General features: G+C 39.1%; 1 protein-coding gene and 1 long non-coding RNA gene across 2 annotated transcripts; both read right to left on the bottom strand.

The window, feature by feature from the left end:
* Positions 1 to 6: 6 nt before the first annotated feature.
* snx30 (sorting nexin family member 30) lies at positions 7 to 27937 on the bottom strand. Its single transcript, XM_082157676.1, has 9 exons — positions 27652 to 27937; positions 21381 to 21569; positions 20202 to 20312; positions 19862 to 20020; positions 19298 to 19487; positions 16777 to 16976; positions 15196 to 15282; positions 4737 to 4889; positions 7 to 3106 (listed from the first exon to the last, which is right to left on the bottom strand). Exons 1-9 carry the CDS (start codon positions 27925 to 27927, stop codon positions 3035 to 3037), a joined length of 1437 nt encoding a protein of 478 aa, XP_082013802.1. The 5' UTR covers positions 27928 to 27937; the 3' UTR covers positions 7 to 3034.
* Positions 12656 to 14126, bottom strand: LOC309489680. The gene is made up of 2 exons (XR_014202478.1): positions 13974 to 14126; positions 12656 to 13877 (listed from the first exon to the last, which is right to left on the bottom strand). It is a non-coding gene; the product is annotated as an uncharacterized lncRNA (long non-coding RNA).

Below are 27937 nucleotides of genomic sequence, written 5' to 3'. Positions count from 1 at the left end.
TATATATCTTATTAGTATATTCGTTTAATTATTTTATCACAAATGTCCAATATTAAAAATCCTTTGAGGTAAAGGGTAACAGGACTGATCCGTAAGTAAACATAAGACACTTCATGCTACACGTGATTTATATTTGACAAAAAAAAAAAAAAAAAAAAACATTAAGCATGTAACATGACAGATTAATGGACCACAATTATTGCAGATTCTGCAGACAATCAGTAGAACGTCATGTAATCACGCTACGTTTAACCTGTTCTTGTGTAAACTGAATTTAATCATTTCCAGTATTAACAGTATTTTACATCAAAATGTACAGCATGCATTAAAGCAACAAAAAGTCATATAGCTGCCTTTATAACAAAACTTATTAAATTGAAAATCAATTCAACTCAACTTAAAAATTAAAAGAGACAAAAGTATAATGCTGACTGGATGACGGGTGAAGCTTCAGGACGTGTCGGCACTAAAATTATATGAACTACTAGACAACAAAGAAACTACAGACATGTAGAAAAGAGCCTAAGCTGCGAGACTGAACATCATCTGGAGGCTTTTCTTCTTGAAAGCATGACGGTGAAAGAAACAAGGCAATGAGAAGAGACCTGGGAAGAGAAAAGCCTCTGCAGGAACTGATCTGCTGAACCAGCGCTCAAACACTAGAGGGCCAGATCTGACTCAGACTGCTCTATGATACTGATTTCAACATTCATGGAGAACTCACTTCAAATGTCAGAAAAAAAAACGAAACAAAATTATTACAGATTTCCCTCCCAAATTACCAACTGTGAGAAATGACAAAGTTCAGTCCTGACTCTACATTCATGAAGTTTGCTTTAAAGGGTTAGTTCACCCAAAAATGGACATTTAGTCATCATTTACTCACCCTCACGTCTCTTCCAAACCTGTATTTTTAATGAAATCTGAGAGATTTTGGTCACTCCATTGACAGCCTACGCAACTACCGCTTCGGCTTCACACGCTTGAAAAAGTTCATAAAGAGATTAAAAACGACTCTATAAGCTTTTTACTACAAACTCCAAAGAGACTCGATCGCTTTATATGATGAACAGATTTAATTCAGGCTTTTATTTTCATTTTTGGGTGAACTAAAACCCTTTAAAGTAAACTACCTCTCAAACAGGACAGGAGAACTTTTTAATATACATCACAGTAAACTGATTCTTTTTATAATTTCCTTTAAAATTATATATAATTTTTTAATTTATGTGATTAGTTCTATGATAGAGGTGAATCCCACAAAATGTCTGGTCATTAAACACAAAGGGAGAAAATGCAAAAAGAAAATTAAGCCTGTTTTCCAGACCATTTGCAGCAACATTTTCCTTAATTTTCATGATAAAGCAAGTCTGAAATATTTACTGAAATAAAGTCTCTGTACTGTACTGACGTGTGTGTGATATGATATACACATATATATGATATACATACATACACACACTATGTGTGTGTGTGTGTGTTGTCTGTATACATGTATATCTTATACATACAACATATACATATTATATACATGTAAAAATTATACTATTTGACTTTCAATATATTTGATCAAATGCAGCTTTTCAGACTTCAATAAACATTAAAAATGTTACTGAGCACAAACTTGAGCAGTAGTGATATAGTAATCTGCACTGCATTACCATATTAAAAAAAGAACTCAATGGATGTTTTGCATTTAACCATTCCTCTTGATGTAACGGCTGCAAAAACATTTGCCATAATGCATTTACTAAAAGCGTTGTATTTCCGAGTGTGTGTGTGTGTGTATTATTGAAGATTAACCACTCTCCATTATTATCCCACAGATTCAGAAGAAATGTCCCACGTTACATTAGAAACGTCTTCAAGCTCACATCCGACTAGCCCAACCGCACACACTGCCCCATTAACACAAGTACAAATCATTATGACACACACATTATCATAAATATTTAATGAGGTCAAGTATGGCTGGGAAAACATCCTTCATTTCAACGCCACGACCGAACTGATAGTGTAACGAGGGAACTGGCGACTCAGGCGAGGGTTGTGTGGTCCAGATATTCTCCTGAAAGAAAGATGAAGTTTCAAAAGCGATATCAAACTACAGATCCACATCTTTGGCAAGAGGAATGTTGGCAAACCTTCCGCGGACTCTTCCTGAACGGAAAAACCAAAACACTGACGTCTCTGTTCCCTTGAACGGACGGCATCAAAAGACAAAGCGTTTACAAAATCATCACTGGCAAACATTTCACTAAAAACTACAAATCTGTTGGTGTCACCAAAAACATCCTTCCCTCAGTCATCCTCCTCCTGTTGAGTAACGTTTCCCAGAGCCGTGCTTCCGCAGTTCCAGCCTGAGCTTCAGAAGAGAAACCACAAATTCTCCTGCCACCCAAAAAAGAGAGGGCGAGCGAGAGAGAGATATAGATATAGAGAGAGAGAGAGAGAGATATAGATATATAGAGAGAGAGAGAGAGATATATAGATAGATAGATAGAGAGATATATAGAGAGAGAGAGATATAGAGAGATAGACATAGAGAGAGAGATATAGAGAGATAGACATAGAGAGAGAGATATAGAGATAGACATAGAGATAGATATAGATAGAGATATAGACATACAGAGATATAGATATAGACATAGAGAGAGAGAGAGAGAACGCGATATATAGATAGACATAGAGAGCGAGAGAGCGAAAGAGCGATATAGATAGACATAGAGAGTGAAAGAGCGATATAGATAGACAGAGCGAGAGAGCGAGAGAGAGAGAAAGAGCGATATAGATAGACAGAGAGCGAGAGAGCGAGAGAGCGAGAGAGAGAGAGAGAGAGAGAGAGAGAGAGAGAGAGAGAGAGATAGAGAGATAGAGAGATAGAGATAGTGTTGTTGGTGGGGTGGGCTTTCACAAACAGAGACACTTTACAAAAAAAATGTGATTCTGGTTGCTGGTCCAGTCCAGCAGTGTCCCGTGAAACCCTTTGAGCGGGTCATGACCTCTGACCCTCACCGGGGGCCGAAACACATGCTCAGTTCGTTTCACCTCTCGCCTCCTGCTTGTCCTGTAACGAGGGAATTAGGGACTCCCATGCAGCAAGGCACTGTGGGGCAGAAACAACAGCAGGACGTCAAGGCCAAACACAGTTCCTTCTCAAACATCACAGTTTTGACCACACACACACACACACACACACACTTCTGGTGTAGATTCCCTAAACAATCTTTCTCATGGAAACACACACACACACACACACACACACTTCTGGTGTAGATTCCCTAAACAATCTTTCTCATGGAAACGTGTTGCAGGAGTGACACTTCAATAAACCTAGAGACACTGGTTTGTGCCTTTGTATTGTTTTATTTCTTAACTAAGCACACTTTACTGCTAAAATCTTGACTATAGAAAATAAAATAAAAATTCTAATACTTTCATCCAAAAATATATAGAAGAAATTAATAGTTTTTTTTTAGGAAAATCTCAAGGGAACCAGCGGCGAACTCCGCCAATTCATCCCAGCACCCCCGTTATGGAAATGAGAATTGCATTATTAATAACGGGGGTGCAGGGATGAATTGGTGGAGTTCGCCGCTGGTTCCCTTGAGATTTTCCTATGGGGTTTTATAATGTTTTATTTTATTTAGGAACAGTTTCTTCTGGTTCTGGATTGTGAACCAGTCATGGCGGATGAACAAACACCATCATTTTACAGATACTATGTTAGTTGTGTCATGTCACGTAGTTTTAGGAGGGTTTTTTAGGTGAGAATGTTGCTATTTAAACCTCAAATATAGGGATGCAACGAAGGGATGCAACAAAATGAATATTCTGGGCCGAAACCTAAAATTCAGGATGAAATTATGAAATTAGGGCAATTCCACGCAAAACTGTCACATCCATAATGCCAACACAATGCCATGGTATTAGTTGGCATTATGGATGTGACAGTTTTGCGTGGAATTGCCCATTAAATACATTTTAATGATACTGAATTTGAAAAATAAAAGCCACATTTTTTAAAATATATTTATATATAAAAAATAATAATAATAATAATAATAATAATAATAATAATAATAATAGGACAGAAAATATATAAATATTAAATATCAATATTTTATTCTTTATTGAGTTCTACATAACAGAATCAGATTTAACAGATTTATTTTTTGACCAATTATCCAAATAATGTATAGTCCTAAAAAGCTATTATTATGAGAGCATGTGAGCAGTGGGGAGCAGAGCAGTGAACGAGAGGGTAGCATCATTTTCATCGCATAAAAAAAAACCCCGGTTCATCCCAAGCAGGTATTCATTACGTAAACAAGGACATAAGTGAGCTCCTCTGGTTCCTGCAGTATTAATGGTTTCCCGGGATCTTCCCTCTCGGCAGTGGCGTTAGGAATTTTGCGGCGCTGTGTCAGTGTTTGGCAAACGCAGGACTGAAGAGTTCCTGTTCAAGCTCTGCCAACATTGGCTGGGTGATTTCAGTCTAAGTGCTCTACATACAGTTTATAACATTTTTAGGTGTCTGTTACACTGTAATTATACATTTAAGTACGGAGTAATAATAATTAACTACATGTACATACTATAGGGTTATGTTTAGGATTAGTGATTGGTTTAAGGTTAGTTTCATGTAATTATGCATAATTTATAGTTATTACTACAGTAACTACATGTAACAAGGACACAAATAAAGTGTTACAGAGGCCATTGAAGTGTCTGACCTTCTCGTAGTACTGGATGTTTTTGTCAGCCATGCCCGTCAACAGCTGTCTGAAGTCCTGCCGCTTGTTGTTCTGCCAGCGGTCCCAGTCGGCCTTCAGGTCGGCATTGAAGCACTCCACGCGGTCTTGGCACTTCTCCACGTCAGTGGGCACCTGCAGGCCAGAGATGTGCGGAGAACATCCAGGACGCCCCATTAACTCTCAACAGTTGAGACGTTTCTTCCACCTTCATATTTCCCAGCCTTAATAAAAAGCAGCTCTAAAGGCTGTGACACACAAAGTCAACGTCAAAGAACTAATGGCAACAAAGGCTGTCAGTCTTTGGGCTGAAAAGTGGCGCTTGAACGCACCAAAAGGACTGCATGCGACTGTTAAAGGTGCAGTCGGTAAGAATGACCGCTAGTGGTCGAAATAGGTACTGCAGTCCAAATTCACAATATCGGAGATCGTCGTTCCTCAGACTCGACGCTCACGCGGGTCGCCAGTTTAAGGACACGCAACAGGATCGAGCGCAATTAACATAGAAAACCGAGAAGATTTACACACTGTAATTTGATTTATCCACGTTTTAATATGCTCTCGTTCATAGAGATTTTTAGATGGATGCTAGGGATGGGACGATTACCGGTTTCACTATAAACCACGATAAAATGTACTGACGGTTAGTATTATCGTTCAAAATTTAATTATCATTAAAACCGTGTTTGATTATCGCGATTTTAATAACTCACTGTAAATCCTGTCCAGCCAGCAACAGTCTGACGCAGGCGCAGCGCGCAATGTTGTTTTTTTTATTCGAGAAGGAATGGCGAAAGGCAGTGACCGTGCTCGGGAGATTTTTCAGCGTTTTAAGAGGACCAAATCTGAGGTGTGGTCATATTTTGGCTTTTACAAAAGTCCTGAGTGAAACTTAATCGAGGATGGTCACTACAATAGGGGGGGAAACACTTCAAATCTGCCGAGTCCTCTTGTGTGACCATCACCCACTGTTTATAGCGAACGCAAGGCAAGTTAACTTACCAAAAACTACGTCTGGGAAATAATTGGGCACAAAATGTTGTTTTGAGTTGAAATATTTAATCTCACTCACTTGAAATAAACGTGAAGCTTCCACGAAGAAAAGTTCGCAGCAAGTGGCTTTGACCCAAAGACGAACGAACAAGTTCAAACAAGACTATCATTGTACACTTATTACACCGTTGTTGTCGTTTTTTTACCACACAATTACAGGGACATATTGAATTGAGATTAATGTTTTAAATCGTACCTGTTTAGAAATCCATTTTGTACAGCGTACAAAACAATCGCCCCAAAAACGGAGACGCAAGACGACAAGTTGTATTTGAATGAAACGAGAGAGCGCGTGCGCGTCCGTTACGATACATGGATGTGCGCTGTGTTATAATGCGTTGCTATTGACGACGGTCATTATAAGGAAGGAAATGCCACAGAATATAATCTTGCTTAAAAAAGTGCATAGAGCTGCTTGTTTTATTTGTTGTTTGTTGATTTTCAAATATTAAACAGTTTTTAGTGTGAGCATCAGTTCTTTTTGAACACTTTCATCTCGTTTTAACAAAACCGTGATAATATTGATAATCACGATAATTTTGGTCACTATAATCGTGATATGAAATTTTCATACCGTCACATCCCTACTGGATGCCGAGGCTTTTTAGGTTGAGCAGAATCTACAATCTCTGACCCAGTTTGTTTGCTGGCCAACTAGCACCCCGGGGTGTCGAAATACTATTGGGTGAACTGGCGAGATCACGCAGAGCAAAACAAAAACAGACATTCCAACACTGAACGAACATTTCAAAGTAAAATAACTGGCTGTAGAAGTGTTTTTGTAACGAGTATGTGAACTCAATATGTTTGCAGATATTAAGGAAACATGTTATGGTATTTTTATGCTTTAGTAGAGTGAAAGTAACACACAGCACCTTTAACTTAGTGTAGGGCTGAGGAAATATGGGCAGAACTCTTTACTGCCCTAGTACTTCAAAAAGCCTTTTAAAAGGTATACATGCGAATTAAACGTGGCACAATGGCCTTCATCATCACAGTATGCAGATCGAGGACTGTTGGGACACTCTAGGCACAGGATGGTTCTGTCGGGAGAGACAGAGTCATTTGCACCTCAATGACACGTCTGTACCATTTGCTTCACAGGACATATGCTTTCAACTACATACTGTTTATTTACTGGTGTGTTCTAATATGTAACTATGCCATGTTTGGTCTCATCTGACAGCTTATAAACTGAAATGAATGGTGATAGAGATATTAAAGTATCCTAATGTACAATCTAGGTACTATTGGTTAAACATGCATTGAGGAGAATATGTTAATGTTCCTCTCCCCCTCTAGATCTCCACCCATTTGCCTCATCTTTTGGTTTCCTGTCGGTCGGTTTGGTGTTGGTATTCCACTCATGTTTAACAATGCTTTGCTCAGGGTATAAGAAGGAAAGGTGTTGGTCTAGGAGAAAGGCTTTAACCATAGACAGCATAAGAAGTGGACAGAGCCATCTCATTGGAACTCAATTGAGACAAGTGAAGCCCATTTTTAGCGATTTTTTTAGGACTTCCGTTCCTGACGCGCAGACTCAAACTGAGCTTAACGACGTAGATGTGACATGAGCAACCCGTCTGTCTTCTAGTGGCTGTGGCATGAGAAATCTGAATCATTCCCTTCCGAATCTTGCAGAGACGGAGAGCGTGAGTAGGAGGTATCCACGAGCTAGGAGCAGGAGAAACTTTTGCTAGGTATTCTGATTAATTATTTTGTCATTTTGCCTCCACGTCCCCCCGATTGCCTGCGAGCTTCTCCTCCTGTCCATACGGTAATCTCTCTACTGTGCGACAGATTCGCGTGGTTGTGACGCAATCGTTAGCCTACTTTTACAAAAACTGCTTTGACGGGGCCATAACATAAGCTACAAGGTAATGGAGCATTTTATACATTGTCGTGTTTCTTTAGAAATAAATAATGGACAAATGGAGTCTTTAAACGCCTCAGATGTGAAGTTATTCGCTGTCAAAGTGACGCCAAAATGAATGGGAGTCAATGGGATGCTAACAGCAGGTGAAGTTCTGCTACAAGATGGTGTCACGCGGCCGGCTTCAACTTCCGGTCGACTTCCTTCCCGCTTGGCTTTAACCCTGCCACTCCTGCACACCGGTGCGTAACCTCATACTACAAGAAAGGCTTTTACGGCCTCATCTACACGACAGGGCATTATTTGTTACAACTAAGTTTCTATACAGTATGTTGTTCCACTCTACTGTCTGTATATTTAAACATGTAACTTAATAAATAACTTTGCCTGCTTTAAAGGTTTTGAGAATCTTTCCTTTTATCACTGATTATGTTGAAAGCTAAAGTTATTTTAACTTTCATTATCTAAACGTTCAGGTTAAATCCTACGTTTTCCTATTAGTTCTAAGAAAGACCTTTACCTTTAAAGAATAAGAGGTTAAAGAATAACAACAACTTTAATGGAGTCAGATTAATTATATTGGAGTCAGATAAATATTTGAAAAAAGTTAAGCAGTTCTCAAGGACGGAAATATATATATAAAGAGACAAAATAACAGGACACAAATGTGTATAAAGAAAACCACAGTGATGTGATATACAAAATATAGTGCAAAATTGTTATTGCGTGTTATTGCACTTCAAGTCCTTATGATATGGGTTTATTGCACCTGAGGGGGAGGAGGATTTATGCATTTGATTGCTTGTGGAAAAAACTTTAATATTTTAGTTCTGTTTAGTCTACATCTCTTCCCAGAGGGCAGTGGGAGAACGAGCGATATCTCGGGTCAGTGGAGTCCATTACAATCCAGCTGGCTTTCTTTTGCAGTCGGCCAGTGTGGATGTCTTTAAGGGAGGGTGTAGTGCAGTACCAATGACAAGCTCTGCTGCCCTCGACACCTTCCCATTCTCCTCTGTGCAGCTGATGAACCACACGGTGCAGAAATAGGTCAGGAGGCTCTCGACAGCCAATCGATAGAAGTTGGTCAGCAGATGATGAGGGAGGTGACAATGTTTTAAGCCTATTTTGGGCATTCCTCCCCCTGATGAGAGAGTATGCTTTACAATCATATCAGGGGATCTCTCCTCAACCACCACCAGTGTGCAGCCAGTTGTACAACTGTTTGTAACACCATTCTATCAGATGCTGAAATTCCTCTCTGTGCGCTCTGATTGTTGTCTGAAATCAGCCCAACTATGGTGGTATAATCAGCGAATTTGACAATGGTGTTGGTGGGATGAATAGGGGAGCAGTCATGGGTAAAGAGGGAGAAGTGAAGTGGGCTGAGGACACCCCCCTGTGGTATGCCAGTGTTCAGGGTGAGAGAGGATGATGTGTGATCTCCCATCCTCACATTCTGGGGTCTGTTGCTCAGGAAGTTCAAAACCCATGTGCGCAGTGAACTGCCAAAGCCCAGGATTAGGAGTCGACCGACATATGATTTTCATGGCTGATGCCGATACTGATTATTACACATCAAGTAGACCGATAACCGATATTTTGAACCAATATATAGCCTATGTCTGGTGTAAAAATTTAGATTAATGTCAAAATTAAGAATAACAAAGGGTTTTGACAAATACTTTCTTTAAAAAATATATTTAAATCTGAGAACTGTTAATAATAACATTATTATTATTATTTTTATTTTTATGACTGGATTCCGCGATCCCATCCGTGTTTTCTGCATCGCGGAAATCACAGGGCCCTATTATATTGAGGTGTTTTGCAACTTCAGCAAAGTCTGCTGCTGCCTTAACTTTGAGAGACAACTGATGCGTGATCAGTGAAGCAGCTCCAGTCAGCAAGTGCTTTCGGTGTGAGAGTGCAAAACTTTCAGTGCCTTCAAATTTCCACGTTGATTGGCCTGACTCATGACTCCCAACAGATCAGATGGGCAGGGACATTGGTCTAGTCTACAGAGTGGTGAGTTCTGACAGAGGTGGCTGCATCAGAGCCAAATATAGCTCATTTCAAAATTTTATTATTTTATCGGCAAATCGGTTTTGAAAATGGCCGATACCGATAACCATAAAAATGCTTAATATCGGCACTGATAATCGGTCGACCCCTACCCAGGTTGCTCGATTTTTTAACCAGTTTGTGGTTAACTGTATAAAAAAAACTGAGCTGAAATCCACAAACAGCATTCTTAGATAGGTGTTTTCCTGGTTCAGGTGTGTACGGACTGTGTGGAGAGCTATCACGACAGCATCCTCTGTCTGCGCTGTCATTAAGGATCCTCACGGTGACTCTGCAAGGTGGATCTACCCTGATGTTGGTGCAGCTGAATGGGGTGTCCTTCTCTGGTAGTGCAGGATGAAAGCTGGCCTCTCTGTTACGATGGTCGAAATGAGTTTCTTTTAGGATTAATTTTAACATTTGTTTAAAATCTTTACATGGCACAGCCCCTCCGTGTATTGTGGACCTGATTCAGGAGCAGAAGTCAGAGACTTTTACGATCTCAGTCACAGAATCTTTCAGTTCTGAATCAAGATTATGATCAACCCTAAATGAGTTCAAATGACATTTAAAAATATTTTTTTTTTTCGTTAGCTTTTGATCATACATGAGTGTCGAGATACTGTTGACACAGGTTTCGGTTTTTAAGAGTTTGGAGATGTTTTAGGTGTATTTAAGACTCCTAAGAGTCTGTGGGTCAATCAATCTGAGAGTAGATATTTTGCATATTCTTTATATATAGTTATTTCTGTTTGTTATATTTTAATGTTTTATTGTTTGTGCATTACTATGGTCAACATTGCTGTATTATGTGCTTTATAAATTGGAATTGGAAATGAGAAAGATATAGCACATGGGCACTCGGGCAGAGTGGTGTCTGTAGAATTGATCTGTGTAGCGGTCCTTGTGGCCAGTAAAAGTCTTTATCCCCTGCCACATATATCTGTAGTTGATATTAATAAAGTGCTCCTCTATGCGCAGCTTGCTTCTCTGTGCTTCTTTATAGGCCTGAAGCTCCCCAGACTTAAACGCTGAATCTTGTGCATAGAGCAGGGTCCTCACCTTGCTGTTGAACCATGGTCTTTGGTTAGGGAATACTTTAACAGCTATTGTTCCAGACGCATTCTCAGCACTAAAGTTTATATATGACAGAACAGTTAATGTGTGCCCCTCCAGATCTGTCTCCTCAGCAAAAATTCCCCAGTCTGTGTCTTCAAAACAGTCCTGAGGTGGCTTCCTTAATCCATACTTTGCCTGTCTTCATGGCTTGTCTGTCTGCAGCTCAGTGATACTGGGATCAGGGACAGAGACTGATGATCTAAGAGCCCCAGATGTGTCAGAGCTAATTGAGCTTTTTTCTTCTCCATGGCTACGCTAGCATTAGCTTGCGGTGGTACATTGACAGCTGTTATAGCAACCGAAGTGAACTCCCTAGGCAAGTAGAAAGGTCTACACCAAAGGTCTTAAATCCTGCTCCTGGAGGGCCACTGTCCTCCAACCCTGATCAAACACGCCTGAAGCTGCTAATTAGGATTGCTTGAAAATCACAAGCTGAAGTAGGTTGGATATAAACTTTGCAGGGAAGTGGCCCCCCAGGAGCAGGGTTGAAGACCTATAGTCTAACACTGTAACATCATATACTGAAATCCTGAGAGCAGTGACTCTTTGACCGTGGCGTTTGCACACAAGTTATTGTTTGTGTAAATACAAAGTCCACCTCCTCTGCTCTTACCGGAATGACTATTTCTATCTGCTCTGAGGATGGCGCAGCCCGCTAGCTCAATAGCAGCGTCTGGGGTCCAGCTAAGTCTCTGTTATAATCATCGCACAGTAATACAAACTGTGCAAAGTAATCTGCAGTCGCAGATTCTATATTTTGTTGTGAAGTGATCCCCCTCTCTTACCCCTCTTTTGTTTTCTGTGCCTCCACTGTCTGCACCGTCTCAGTAGGGGAATGGTGAGCTTTTTGCTCACGGGGGAACGCCAGATCTCCAGGGGGATAAAAGTCCCAGCTATCATTGACTAGCCTGCAGTGATTGTAATCTGCAACCATTAACAGTTCAACTCTACTGTACTGTACATATACGGCTGCTAGTGTACAAACAAAAAACGATACTATAAATCACAGAATAGCAGCCAAAACTTGTGGACTGCTGTGTCAAGATGCGCCGCCATCTTGCCTGATTCGAATCAGAGATGAAAAGACCATTTTCTGCAATTTCAGGTAATTTACCATAGAAATATTGTTTTTTTGAAAACTTAACAGTTATAGCACCACCTATGGTCCAATCTCCATAAAATCATATGGCGCAAGAGCAACTAATTAGGTGAACTTCTGAGGTTTCGTAATTATAGGCTTTGGGTACACTTGGCCATGCCCATTTTCTAAATGACACTGTTATAGCTATAGCTAAGGGTGAGGTTAAAAATTATGATAATTATTGAACTAGAGAGTCGTACTAGAGAATTTTACTGCAGTGATTTTATCGAGGTTGCAAAAAACCGAGGACTAGTTGGCAAAAGTAGGTTTTTCAAATATTCTTCCATATTTAAACAATTTGATTGACAGCAGTGGTCCTAGAGTTGTTCAGAACGATGAGTTCTATCATATGGTGTGAATATCGTGTGCATGCGTGTAAAAATTGCATAATATACATTCATTTACGCACTTGAAAAACATGATGTAACAATGGCCGATTTCTTTCCAATTCCTTGGAAGCCTTCTAGGGCAAGGGTGTCAAACTCAGTTCCTGGAGGCCACAGCCCTGCAGAGTTTAGCTTCAACCCTAATTATTGTGGCCCTCCAGGAACTGAGTTTGACACCTGTGTTCTATGGCAACGAGTCAAACAGGCCCAGCAAGTTTCATTCCGATCGGCTTCCGTTAACTTTGGGTGCTCAACCTTCATTGGCCGATGTTTTTTTGAGATACGTGAATGTCCTCATAGACAATCAGGGTACCTTGGACAAAGACACCGCATGCCAGTTTTCAAGTCTGACTGTTGTGTATCTAAAGCCATTTTCCTGTTTTCATTTATAGAGTCACCAAGTGGCCAGTTGCCACATCCTTTTGGTCAAATTATCTCATTCCTTTCAAGAGTTAGCCATTTTATTAAAAGTGGCCACGCCCACTTCAAACATTCTGGCATCCAGTCGCCAAAGTAAATAATTTATTTTTTTACATTTTTAGATAATTATTGACAGTAAGACTAGAGAATCTTTCTGCATTGGTTTGGGTCCGATCAGGTGACAAACTTAGAACTAGTTCACAAAAGTAGGTTTTTCAAAAACTCCAAAATATCAATTCATTTTGGCGACCAAATCCAAGACGTGCTTTTGATCGCTGTAGCGCCACTGTCAGGCCGATTGGGGCGAGCATTGGTGACGTTGTAGACGGGGTGGGTACCACCATCCCTCAAAGTTTCAAGTCTCTAAGACTTACAGTTTGGTCTGGCTGATCATTTTAGGGCAGAATGTTGATCTTTGAAAATCCAACACGCTTGAACCCCTAGTCATGCGGATCACATTCTTCATTCCAGGCGGCTCATGTTGTAATTAAAACATTTGTGCATTGGAAAGCTCAGGTAAGATGGCGTAAAATTAGAATAGCCTTCTGTCAGTGCAGTCTTGACTTCTTTGCCCACTTTCATCACTTGCTTTTATTCCCGTTCGCTAAACTGAAAGTACAATCAGATATTTCGATTGACATTAGGGCTGTGCGATATGACGATATATATTGTATGGACGATATAAAAAGTATATTGTTTCATATTATGCTCTATCGTTTATATCGTGGTGTCGCAAAAAACATTGTTTACGACAAAACTTTTTCATCATTTGGATGACTGCAATCTTACACGCAACCACGTCGGGGACGCAGGCAGAAACGTGAATAATGGCGAGTGAAGGGGAGACAGAACCGGGTGGCTCCGAGCAGGAGAAGGACCAGCCAAGACAAACCGAGGAGCTCGTTCCTAAACGAGGTGCTACCTCTGTAGCATGGACATGGTTTGGTTAACTTTCTATATGTTTGGTTGACTATTTTATTTTGATAATGAACATGCTGCGATGTCAAGTTAGCAATGCTAGAATGTGTGCGCGTGTGAGGCGTCGGCGCGATCACAGGATTTTTTGTCCTCTGAGGGACCTGTTACTCCGTATAGTCATACAGATAGAAACAACAACAAAATTATTCAAAACTGTATAGTTTTTGTAAAATACAGAAAACAAGCACGATGCCGTTTTCTGCCGTCTCGGTTTCCTCTATGTGAACTTTGGATCCCGTTGCATGAACCGAGGCCAGCAAAAATGTTCCTTTCGTTTTGTTCATCTGTAATTATTTAAGTGAAATAGCCTATATTTTGCGTATAGGCCTATATATTAGTTTTATATATTTAGTTTTATTCTGTTTCCTCCGTTTACAGAAGAGCTAACCTGCTAAGAGTTAAGTGCGTGATGTGACATTGTTTGACTCAATGTTCTACACTATCCTGCAATTTTCGCTGGTTTCAAAAACAAAAAGTTGCATATTACCTGCTATTCATTTTCACTGAAATGTAGGCCTAATTGTTTGACATTTGGTGACATATACAGTAGCATATACATCCTCGGGAAAACTAACGCCAGCGCATTGCGACTTATGACTTGACAGCTGAGCACAGGCATTTCACTCACGTTGATATTGGCTATGCGTCAATATCACATTTGCACAGTAGCCTAGCCTACTATTTGAATTCATGATTGGTTGACTGCCAAATTAAAATATTTAACAGAATGATCAAATAATGTTAATAACCGGTTAATGGCCTTTTCAAATAAGTGTGTCTGAGAACGATTAAATTAGATTTTGTTTCCTTTTCTGGTTATGTTCCTGTCAAAATTTTGTTCGTTTGTTTTTGTTCATTGAACAGATTCAGAGCCCTGATTGCTACATTTTAAACTTGAAAGTACAATGTTTACATTTGGCATTTTAAAAATCAATATTTTATGTTGGGCTTTTATATTTCATTCATATTTTATATTTCTACATTCTTAATCAAACATTTGCCCTGAAGTTCTAAATAAAGGGAGAAAAATAATCACATATGAAAGAGTACATATTTATATTCTATACTCAATATATATATATACATATATATATATATATATATATATATATATAAACTATTCTTTTAGTTTATATATATATATATTAAAAGAAAGTATTTTCCATGTGGTAAATATTTAAACTATTAATTGATTGAATTTACAGAAAAGGTACTATATCGTGATATATATCGTTATCGGGATATGAGATGACTTATATCGTGATATGAGATTTTGGTCATATCGCCCAGCCCTAATTGACATATTAGAATCCGATCTCTCGCACCGACGCCGTCGGCTTGGTGTGTCACAGCCACTGAAAGCCTTTCAAATCACTTCAGATCAAAGTTAGTAAAACAAATGCAACTCACCGGTGTCTTTTTGTCCTCCCTGAACACGACTGCCTCCAACTTTGTTTCGTATTCTGCCTGGACTTGATCTCTCTTTTTAAGCACATTCTAACAAACGATAAGAGGTTTGTAAATTACAAACATTGGCAGCAATTACAGTTTACATTCTCCAATTTCACTTTTTCAGCATATGACCAGTTATTGAAATGTGATCAATATATTCTCTACACTGGAGCCATGACGCAAATATGGAGGCTATTAAAATGCTTCTTGTTGCTTCCTTGAATTCATGGATGTCTCTCTGCAAATGTCCTGCAGTGACACTTTAGAGAGAAGAAATGTGATCATGTTAAAACCAAATGCTAAAAAACAACTAATCTGAATGATAGTTCTGTAATTTACTGCTTTCCTACAGTTTCCTTAATATATAATTATTTAATCTTGGAAATTTTTTTGATTTATATACGTTCTTAATTGTGCTTTATTTTCAGTATTTTTGCAACTGAAGTGCTGTCAATAATTTTACAGCAGTTTTCAAGAAGGAAATATAAAGCTCCATCTCAGCACAGTGACCACTCGTCTCACTATATTTGCTGATTGTGTAGATGTGTCAAGTTAAGACACAGAGGAAATTACTTTGTCTGCTGAGTTGCATAACAATATTTCCTCAAAATGATGCACTAAACTGCAAAAACTGTTTGTTTTGTTTTTTTTAAATATCTAAGCAGTAATTAAATGTATACACTACAATTCAAAAGTTTGGGATCAATTCGATTTTAAATGGTAAAAAAAAAAAAAAAGTCTCTTCCGCTCACCATCTGCATTTATTTGATTAAAAAAAACCCCAGTAAAATCAGCATTGTGAAATATTACTACAATTTAAAACAGCTGGTTCTATGTGAATATATAGTAGAGTGCAATTTATTCCTGTGATCAAAGCATAATTTTCAGCATCATTACTCCAGTCTTCAGAGTCACATGATCCTTCACAATTCATTCTAAAAATGATGATTTGATGCTCAAGAATTTGAAAGAATTTCTGATTATTATCCATGTTGAAAACAGTTGTGCTGATTCATATTCCTGTAGATTCGTTGATGAACAAACAGCATCTATTAGAAATATAAATCTTTTGCAACATTATAAATGTCTTTACTGTCCACTTTTGATCAGTTTAAGGCCTCCTTGTATAAAAGTATACATTTCTTAATACTTACTGACCTCAAACTTTTGAACGGTAGTGTACATTCTCAAAAAGTAAAACTGGACTATTCATTAAGAGTTGTTTAGAGAAAAAAAATATATATATATCTTGCTTATTTTTATTACCCTAATGGCAAACCTGACTAAATTAGTTAGATTTAGGTTTAAAATTACATAATTCAAGATATAACCATTTAAAACTCCAAGTTTAACACACAATAACTAAACATTGGCTTAGTTTTGGGAGAAAATAATTCCGGAAATAATTCCAAACCATTACATTCCTGTTGCAAAAAGTCAGACACAGTCATAAATTATTTTCTCTACTGGCCATTAAATCAATTTATTCACATACAAGGTGGGAAGAAATGACTGAAAGCTCAGCTGAAAGCCGCTCACCTTCATGGATTCGATGTATAGGACGTATTCTCTAAGCACAGGGAGAAACTCCTCACTCATGTCCTCTGTGAGCTCATCCAGAGCGCTGGAGCAGTTCGACACGCACCCCGACACCCCCTCCAGAGGATCATGGAGCTCTTCCTCGAACGACGACCAGGACGAGTACACAGGCCCGTACTCTCTCAACTCCATCAAGAATTCTGAGCACAAACAAGGAAAAAGCTCATCTTAGAGGGCTCGTTTTTACATTTAGTTATTTTTACATCCAAAGTCCACTTTAAAACTGCTTCAAAACTTGCCTTGCTGTCTATTTCCCACAAAGAAATACGGTTCCTAACTGAACCTCATAAGTCTGATTTGAAACATCCTACATTGATAGCAATTTACAAAAGACAGCTAACATCGCAAAACAACACGCATGAATAAAATATTCACAATATGCATTGAAAAAGGCACTGTGGCGGGGAGCGTGGTTCAGCGGAGCCGGCAACGGGAGAGCGAGGCAGGAGACTGGGTAATATGGGTCAAGTGCAGCACAACTAACACCTGTGTCTTATTGCAGTGATTGACACGGAGGGAATAAGAACCGACAGATGACGGCCAAAGCAGAGAGAGACTGGTGGACTCGGGCGGACAGGACGTTTATCTGTGAAGATGAAGACGGAAGAAAGTGGTTGTTGCTGAATAGTTTTGTTTGTAACTCAATAGGGCCTTATTTTTAGGATCTAAGCGCATGGTCTAAAGCGCACGGCGCAAGTGCACTTAGGTCGTGTCCGAATCTACTTTTGCTAGTTTAACGATGGGAAAAATGGTTGTGTGTGTGTGTGTGTGTGTGTGTGTGCTGCTGCTGTGCGCAACAGTGCGTCTGAACACACCTCGTTCTCAGACCAGCAGCCCATGGGCGCACAAATGGGTGCAAATGCATTTGCTATTTAAACAAAGTAGTGCAGGACGTGAAAATGATAACCGTGTCGGGCTGCAACTAGCAAAAAACACTTGCATTGCGTATGATAGGGCCCAAAGTGTTTATAGTAAAGAGGACCCGAGTCCACCTTAGTCGACCCTGCCTTCTCATTTATCAAGAACCATCGCAGTGCTGCTGAAACCCGAGAGGAAGGAGGAACACGCTGTCAAAGAGCCCTCGCCACCGTGGGACACCCGCTGTGCCATCGAGCGAGCTGAGCAGAGTCTGCCGACACGGGCGCTCGTGGCGCTGGAGTGACTTGCCGGGGGAAGATGGACAAACTCGCTGCCGTCCTCCTGGGTTGTGGAGGGGCGGCTGCTGTCCGAGAGGGAGAGGAGGAGAAGCCACCATTTGCCCGAGGCCAGAGTCTGCTGCCGTCCACCATGATGGAGAGGAGCAGGGAACGGGGGACTCGCTGCCGGGGGCCCAAAGCCGGAGGAGCCGTCGCAGGAGTCGTCGAGTGCAGTCTCGTGGAGTCTCGTGGGTGTGTGGCAAGCAGGGCTGAGAGCAGTGGGAGAGGAGCGAGGCTAGTGGACACCTGCACACCACATCGAGTCCCACGGAGGAGCTCCAGAAGGATAAAAGGAGGAGTGATGACAGTGAAGGACATGAGGACCAGGCTTTAGACTTTATGTTGGTTTGTGCAGCAGTCGTTCGTGATGGGCCAATATACACTCTCAGACCAAAATATATAGCGGAGGCTTGGGATTATATGAGTAAGATGTTAGTCCTACACACAAGAGCGTTTTATGGACAAAAACTTGAAATAAAACATGTGAACAATGTCTTGAGGTGTGGTAACCTTAGTACAAGCGGAATAACTGATTATGGGCCGCTGAAACGGGATTAATATGTTTTTCAAGAAAACTTTGTTTGAAATGCTTTTCAAAAGAAAACTTTTGCCTGAGAAAGTTTGAAATAACAAAAAGCTCCACCTGCCTAGATCTGCTACGGGACTGATGCATGTCTGTTCATGCGGCAGCAGCAGAACAGCAGCGTGTCGGAGTATCTATTAGCAGTAACACATTCATAATTGCTCTGGAGCAGCAGCAATAGTCAACAGCAGCGTAGCAGATCTAGTCCACCAAGACTAAATACATAACAGTGCAATATTCAATATTTATCCTGTGATCAAAGCTGAATTTTCAGCATCATTACTCCAGTCTTCAGTGTCACATGATCCTTCAGAAATCATTCTAATATGATGATTTGATGCTCAAGAAACATTTCTGATTAATATCAATGTTGAAAAAAGTTTTACTGGTTAATACTTTTGGGAATCTTTTTTAAAAATCACATTTTCAAGATTTTTCAGGATTCTGTATAGAAAGCAACAGCATTTATTTGAAATATACATCTTTTGTAACATTATGTGTATTTACGATCCTTTTTTATCAACTTAATGCATCCTTGCTGAATAAAAGTATTAATTTCTTTCACGAAAAAGAGACTTTTGAAAAGTAGTGTATAAGATCGGGTTTAAAGGACTTGTATATGCGATGCTACCCTGGGATGGATGGATTTTCTTTTTAAAAGGCCGAGAGGGACGATCTTTACCTGTTTGCTCTTTGATGATTCTCTGTGCTATCCTGTCAATGGTGCCCAGTTTCTGTGTGAACATGTCCAGATAGTCGCCCATGGCGGCAAACTCAATTGGCCGTCCTCTCAGTTTATAGCCACCCGTCACATACTTCACAGATTCCCCCATTTTAGTCAGCAGAGCCAGGCCTTGACGCTTATTCAAGTCCTGAAAAGTCAAGCATACAGTACATCAATTCTGTCAAATGGCCACAAAAAATGGCCCAACACTAGTGACAGGTCTTTTCTTCTGTATTGTGACATACATCTGAGTGAAACAGATTGTAAGTAAAGATAGCAAATAAATGCGAGGGGCAGAGTTTAAGCAGACTAAATGATTGGAGGAGTTCAGTATACATCACCAGAGACAAGACTGTCACTTCACTGGAAGATCCAGGTATGATATTTTGATTCACATTACAAGGTCAAAACATTTTTATTTTTTTTATGAAGTGTATGCATGGATGAATCGTTCAAAATAACATCAAAAACATGCATTTAGAAAACACTTTTTTCTTTTCATGCCGACTTTAACGCACTCACCTTCGCTGAGAGAAATGCATTGAAGTGGTCGTTGAAAGAGAGCACCGGATGGTCTGCTACGCGCTTGAGGAACTTGTCCAGTGCCTTTCTTCTGGTATCCACGAACTCCTCTGAAAAACGGTCCACCACTCCCTTCATTACGAACTTCTCAGGCAAGGGCTAAACGACAGCATGAAGGAGAAACAGCAACAAATGTAGTCGATCGCATGGGTTTGAAATAACCGGTTTTAGTCAAAAACAATCCCTGCAACGTTAAATAACTAGTTATACAATGCAGTGCACAAACGCTTGAAACGAATTGGTTTGCGAGTAGAGCTGTGGAGGGTTTTCCTCTACCTACTGGAATAAGGTGGGTGGGTTGGCTTTCCTCTAGTTTGTTCCTCAGCCAGTCGAAGTCCTGGTAGCGTCGCCTTACCGAGTACTCAGGCAGGTCAAACTCTGTCCTGGTGGTCTGTCGGTCACGCAGAAGCAAACAAACGGTCAATAACAACTTTTTTTTTAAGGCAATTAATACTTGTATTCAGCAAGGACACATTAAAATGATGACATCTATAATGTTACAACAGATTTCTATTTCAGATTAATGCTGTTCTTTTGAAATTTATATTCATCAAAGAATCCTGAACAAAACGTATTAAAGTCTTCACACAAATATCAAGAAGCACAACGGTTTTCAATATTGATAATCATAAATGTTTCTTAAGCAGCAAATCATCATATTAGAATGATTTCTGGAGGATCATGTGACACTGAAGACTGGAGTAATGATGCTGGAAATTCAGCTTTGATCACAGGAATAAATGACATTTTACTGTATATTCAATTATACAAATATTTCACAATATTACTTTTTTTACTGTATTTATCAAATATGTTGTGTCTTATACAGGACTCCCACACTTTGAATTTCCATGGTCTTTCATTTCTAAAGGTTTTTTTCTAAATGATGGTTATGGCGTGAACTATTAAGTTGAAATACTAAATAAACTCCACTTAAAATGAAATGTGTTAAATATTAAAATAAAAGCCAATTTAAATATAAATTAAATACTATAATAGTGCATAAAAAAAAACATGCATGACTGTTCTTAACCCTTTTTCTTTTACAATCCACAAAAAAACCCAGCAATGAGTTTCTAAAGGGCTGACAGGGAGTGACTCTGAGACGCAGGTCACTGAGGTTTGCCTTCCTGGTTTTCATTAGCACCTCTATGTGACTCTGAGCTCCAGAAAGTGCCACCGTGAGCATGTTTCAGGTCACAGTGGAAGCAGAACGAGTCTGCAAACAGCCGCCACAAGAGTTAAACCACTACTTAAGCAGCCACTTTAACGGATACAGTCAAACTGGAGAAAACTGATAGTTTAGGGAACAATTCAGATTAACCACGAAGCCACATCAACCAACGAAATCTGTCTGAAGAGGCTTATCCTTCATGCATTTGTACGTTTTAAATAACTTCACGAATAAAAACAGCATTTGGTTGTTAATAAAGTCAAGAAAGGAGCTTTGCCCTCTGACCTTTGTGCAGACTCTGTAGGTGATGTACGTCTCCATCGTAGACACGTGTTTCTTAGGATCGTCTACAGTCACAAACAGGTCTCGTGTTTCTCCGTCCAGATCGTCGTCGAGCTGCAGTCGGTTCAGCAGAGATGAGGAGGAGGCGGGGCTTGATGTATCTACTGGAGTCCCATTGGGCAGGCTCAGGTCCTGGGGGCGGGGATAAAAACCTGACTGACTTAATGGAACAAAACTGATATTTTACATTTGAAATCTAAACGTGAAGGAATGTCGGACAGAAAAACCTACAAATTAAAACAAAGAAAAGTTCATTCAAACAGATCTTGTTGGTAAATCGAATAAATGGTAGACAACTCAACCACGACTTACACAATAACCCCTCAGTGCCACATCTGCAGTTATAGATATTAACCACCTTAAATATTACTTACAATTTCCTATTCTTAGACAACAGCAATAGAATAGGTCACTTACTTTACATGTGATGTGTAGCGGTGCAGAAACCATGCATTTGGTAATATAAGATCACAGTAATACAAGCAGCATGACGTGTGTGAAGCTCTGAAATAAGACATAGCTAACTCAGTGCTGTAACACGGTCGCGTTAAGCCTAAAACTGTGTGCACTAACAGTAAAGGCGTTTAGTAAAATACTACTCATGCTACCATAGTACATCATACCCAGATGACATTTTTAAAGTGGTTTACATTTCACTCATAATTCCATTGGATTACCAAAAGGTACGATATTTTTAGGGCTATTTATTTAACACTAATTTGGTACATTTACTAAAATAAAAATACAAAAAAAATATTGTTTTATCGCTAAAATAATGCAAGTGAACAATTCACGCCTCTTACTCAGTGTTTACCTTTCCATTAGTGTGTAATTTAGCCGTTTATGCATGTAAACAATCTGAAAAGTTATTGTTTTCAAAGCACAAAGTCAAAGCAAATGGTTCAAACCATTTTCAAGTGCAAGAAGTTAACTCAGTTCTGTGTTCTTGGCCCGGTTTCACAGACAGGGCTTAGATTAAGCCAGGATTAGGCCTTAGTTCAATTAGGACATTCAAGTAACTTTTATAAATGTGCCTTAGAAAAAACATGATGTGCATCTTGAGACAAAACAATGGCACATATTTTAAGATATGTCAGTGCAAGTTGCTTTCAGTTAAAACAGCTCAAACATGCATTTTAGTCTCGGACTACCTTAAGCCTTATCTGTGAAACCGGGGGATAGGCTCATATATAGTGCCGCCTCATATATCGTGCTCGATAATGAATTCTCTGAGTTCTCTTTCACATCTTCTTGTACTTGAACGTACAAATACACAAAATTATGGCAAAACGTCCTCGTAAACACAGTCGGTTTTGTCTTAAGAGAACGCAAACAGTTGAAAATAAAACGCATGTGTAACAGTATATTGGATGAGTGCATTTGCTCTTAAAGGGACAGCAGCCTAATAAACCTGCTGCCATCTCTATAAAAACATTCATCAAAGACACAAAAAAGAAAATCTGGGCTGAAAAACTTTAATAAGGATTAATACACTACATTTTATTTATAAAAAGAAAACTATGCCATTTTATTTTACATTTGATTACTACTTCTGTACCTGACCTTTGTTCAGTTGTATTTATTTGAGCTATCTGCTGATTTGTCTATTTGTTCTTTTATTACAGTTTACTTGTCTTTAATAATGTTTGACATGTGTATTAGTTAGTCCAGTTGTTTTCGCTGTGGTGTTTTTGTTAAAACCACAGGAAAATGTTCGTGTTTTGAAGGCCGTTGATTTTTGTTCATGGTATTCAGGTGCAACAAAACATTTAGCCAAAAGACACAGAATAAATGCCTAGTTCTGTCATGAAACTCTAGATGGCGCAGGCTGATGAGTCCTTAACACAAGCTGATGATATTTACAGCGTTAACTACTTGGCACAGCTGATTGGTTCAGGTCACATCTGCAGCCAATGAGCTTGCATGCAGCTCAACCTTTAAATGTCTGGTTATCATTCACTATAGCAGTTTGCAGCTAAAACCCTGCACCTTCCCCAGCTCCACCTGTATAGATCTGCTATATCTATTCTGCCAAGACCAAACACATTAACATGGTCATATCCATTAGCATGCTATAAATCTTCGGAGAGTTTTCATGATAGAAATATGTTTGATTTAAATGTTTAAAAAAAACGTTTTAAACAATACCCAACAAATGAATGACCGATTTACCTGTGCGAAGAACAAGCACAAAGCAAAGCTTCATGTTGAGCACTGATTCAATCATGAAAGCTTACTCTAGTAGCTGAACAAAACTATCAAATACTACAGTCTGATGCTTATCTTGGAATAATGCTAACAATTTCACTTTAAAATATATTTAAAATCAAATAGTAGGCAGTATGCATTATATAATGCATAGTATTCAGCAATTAAGCTATTATTCAATTTCAAACACGTGTCTCTGGAGCGTTCAGAAACTTAACTCTCCAGTCATATGACACAGACAGCTACACTACAGTGTGACTGTGACATTAAACATCACCCTGTGTATATGAAGTCTTCTGCACGTCACACTACATGATAAATCACTCACAACCATAGCACACAAAACCGAGATATGCTTTAAAATGACTTATTTAAAAAAAAAAAAAAAAACAGTTTAAATTGTAATAATATTTCACATGACTGTTTTTGCTGTATTTTTGATCAAATTAGTGCAGACTTGGTGACTTTTGAACTGAATTGTATACATTTCTCATTTGACTTTTTATTTTTAAAGGCAAAAAACTAATTCACAACATGAAACCTGCAGCAAAATGTTGGAATTGCATAGAGCGAACATCCTATTTTCAGACCCAGCATTTAGGAAACTGTGACAGCTTTTTCCTGATCACATGCCCACTGTTGAGCTCTGAAACAAGTCCTGGCCTTCGTTCTGCTGAACTGACAGACGAGGGGTAGAGCACAGCCCTCCTTCACACAAACATTCACATGAATTCACATACAAGATTAACACAAGTGCAACACGCCTCTCATCTGTATTCCCATTCAGCATTTGATCTTTCTGATATTCCAAACCAGTGTTTACTGTCAGAACGAACAGACATGATTTTATGATCGAGCAGCAATCGTCAAAACTCAAGAAGAGTTGGGGAATGTGCTACTAAACAAATTATGAAGAGTGATGCCTGTGGTGATCTTAGACCTAAAGCCAGAAGAAAGCTATTCCTCACTCAAGACTGAAGGTGTACTTCTGATTGGTTCCCTTTCTTCACAGTCCACAGAAACTAACAACTTAGTGTGTTTGTCAAAGTTCATGAACTTACCGGTCTGGAGTCACACACCGTGTGTAAACAGACAATTTCACTCGTGACTAGAAGAATGACTGCAAATCACAGTCATACAGTGGCCTCAAAGTGTCCAGACACACTAAAACGTATCAAAACAAGCAGCATTTACTTTAAAATCAAAATAATTCTTGTTTTTGTTATAAATGATTTATCTGTGCACATCATTATTCATAAATTCATGAGGCTCATAATCTTGAATCAGAATAACTTCCCCTCCGCTTGCATCTCTTCTCTGCTCTGATGATGAGGGCGGGGCAATAACCTGTCAATCACAGGAGATCCACCAATAGCTTTAGAGAAACAGAGCACAAGCTCAGCTTATAGGCTACTTGTGTTCACTCAGCTCAGGAAACCTGTGAACTTCATGGCTGTTACAAACCTGAACACCCATAATGCAATGTTTTCTTATGCAACCATATGCATGGGAGTTTCAAACAATAAATGATGACAGGAAATTAATTCATAAAAGGGTCAGTCATGAAAAAGCATCGCGTTTTAAAGATTTTTGCTATTTGTATTGGTCAAATAAAATACTTCTGATTGACTTAAAGAGTCTAGTCACTGGGAAAGTCGTCTGGATAACAGTGATTTGTGTGAAGCATTTGCAAAACACAAGTTGTGAAAAACACATCAGTGAACAGATTTTTATGCTTTTCTTCTGATTTGGACCTTCTTGTTTAGATTTATCACCATACAATTATTGCTATTGAAAATATCCTGAAAATATCTAAAACTGTTTCCAAGGAAACTGGATAAGATAAGGCAATTATCACAAAACTGAGTTAATTATTTACTTGTTTTTACCAGGAAAATATGCATTACCCAACAGGACAGAGGAACTAGCCTTGTGTGTCATCCTAACATTACATTTACACTGGAGCTGCACGATTAATCGCTAAAAGATCGAGAACTCAATTCAAACACCCACTAAATTCAGCTTTGTCTATTAAACCTTTGACGAGTACGATCACAGCGAACATTCAGAAGGCGCCTGTCATGTGTTGGTATGAAACAGCTTCACAAACAGTCTCTTCAACCACACAGAAGTATCATTATCAGTCTTACAATAACTCCGATTATTACAGAAGAACTGGGATAAAAGTTTATAGTTCGGATAAAAACACGGATGTCTACGGAAGCAATGAAACAAGTGAAGTCTTCGAGTGAGTCGTTGAATTATTCACTCAAGATATTCATTCAACAACGCTGATACATCCAGTAATTTAAATTATTCATTTAAATTAATGTAAACATTTTTTTTAATAGACTGCAGCAATTAACATTTGTCAGAACCTCAAGTAAATTACATGTTATTTTGTTTATTTTGTCTGTTCAGAATCGTGGGAAAACCGTAATCTCAATTCTCAATTTATCCAATATATTATTGAAAAATCCAGTTTTCCCAAAATGTTTACAGTGTCAGAATCACGAACGCGAGTTTCTGCTTATTAACAGTAATACGCAAACACACACCAAATTTGAGCAGTAAAAAATATTGCTGACTCTAAACACAGCCCATGTAAGCTTCCTCATTGAAATTTGTTATTCCATCCATCTTTAATACTAATGAAGTACAGATCAAAATAAAAAAGCTAAAATTATATAGAATATTATTATTAATATGAACTAAACAACAATTCCCAGCATTTCCACTAAAATAAAATATCCAATAAACAGGGAAGCCACAGTGCAAATGTGACAAGAGTGAATGTCTGTGAAAAACACAATAAACAATGGAGTCGGAGAGTGTCTCAGCCTCGCTCTACACAACTCTATTGTACAGGAACACAGACATGATACACATCTACAGCTTCCACTGCACACACACTCACTTCAATACTACTGTTATTATAATTCATCTACAGCAATGCTCCATCACGTGATATATATATGCATATACAAATCCTTCGTTCTTCAATTTTCACTGTAACTTCCCTTTTCCTTTGAGTCTAAATTTAGTGATTTCAAATTTTAAATTGTCTGCGTACAACACACATCATTATACATAACTGAAAGCTTGGAGATCACATGAATTTAATTTCATACTCATTCATCAAACCTCTCGGCTTCTTACGCAAAACACCAGACAAAAAATATATATATTCTTCTGTTTAGATTGTTGTACGTTATTTAATTATGAGCAAAAATTAAAGGAAAAAAATGCACTCCGTTCAACCCACAAAAAAAAATACTGTGATGGTTATACATCAACTATGGTATATCATTACCAATCCACAGTATCATACTGAATAATCACCATATTCATGGCATTTACATGCAACATAGCACATGTCCACCGTGGCACAAGACCAATAAACCATGGTATTAATATGGTAAATAGAAAAACAAATCATGTTATGGGTGCATCATGTTGTTCAAAGACCAAAGTAGCACTACAATACATATGCAAAAACATATTAATACCATGATTTATATAAAAAAAACAACACTGGAAAAAAAAGGAGATGGATTTACTTTGAAATGATTTTCATTCAGAAATTACAAGTACATTTAAAAAACAATTACAACGGAATGGCAAATAAGACATTGAATTAAACGTGAAATGGAAGTATTTTCTGCCTGGTAAAATCTTACGCCGTATACTCCCGTAATCTTTGTTTTATTTACAATTTTGAAGACTATTTTTTACACTGAGATGTCTATTAGATATTACCATGGCACCGTAGATTAAAAAGCGTGATATTACCACCATGGTGCTGCAAACTGATGAAATCCCACTGTTTACACTTTGAAGCTGGATAAAACTTGGTTTCCAGACACATAATGCCACTGTTCGACTGGCCCGCGTCTCAAACACGACTGCCGCCTTCCCCGGGGTCCGCTGTGGGCTGTGGCAGTGTTCCCCGCAGACAGCGAGTGTGTTCCCCGCAGACAGCGGGTGTGTTTGTGACGGATCTCACCTTCTCTCCTCCTCCAGTAGCAGCACCGCTGCCGGGGTGGATCAGCGCATCTGCGCTGCGGCTCGACGCGCTCTCCTCGGCGGCGCACAGCGGGTGGCGGATGTCCTGGATGTTCTTCTGCCCGGACGAGGCCAGGGATCGCGGGGTGCCAGCACTCATCGCGCCGCTGCTGCTGCTGCTGCTGATCTTTGATGATCGCGCAGGTGTTTTTATTTCACTGAGGCAGCAAACATCTGTCAGCTGACCCCCACCGCGCAGAAGCGGAACTGCACTCATCAGCTGACTC

Source organism: Leuciscus leuciscus, assembly GCF_965113295.1.
Source record: "Leuciscus leuciscus genome assembly, chromosome: 24".
Lineage (NCBI taxonomy): Eukaryota > Metazoa > Chordata > Actinopteri > Cypriniformes > Leuciscidae > Leuciscus > Leuciscus leuciscus.
This window is presented reverse-complemented; position numbering and strand designations above follow the sequence as displayed.

What these genes read in the sequence shown, in the direction of transcription:
- snx30 (XM_082157676.1), bottom strand. Translation starts at nt 27,927, where the DNA reads ATGAGTGCAGTTCCGCTTCTGCGCGGTGGGGGTCAGCTGACAGATGTT. An exon ending in AACCCACCCACCTTATTCCA is followed by an intron (nt 20,021 to 20,201) that starts GTAGGTAGAGGA and finishes GCTGTCGTTTAG; the next exon opens with CCCTTGCCTGAGAAGTTCGT. An exon ending in TATACATCGAATCCATGAAG is followed by an intron (nt 15,283 to 16,776) that starts GTGAGCGGCTTT and finishes ATCGTTTGTTAG; the next exon opens with AATGTGCTTAAAAAGAGAGA.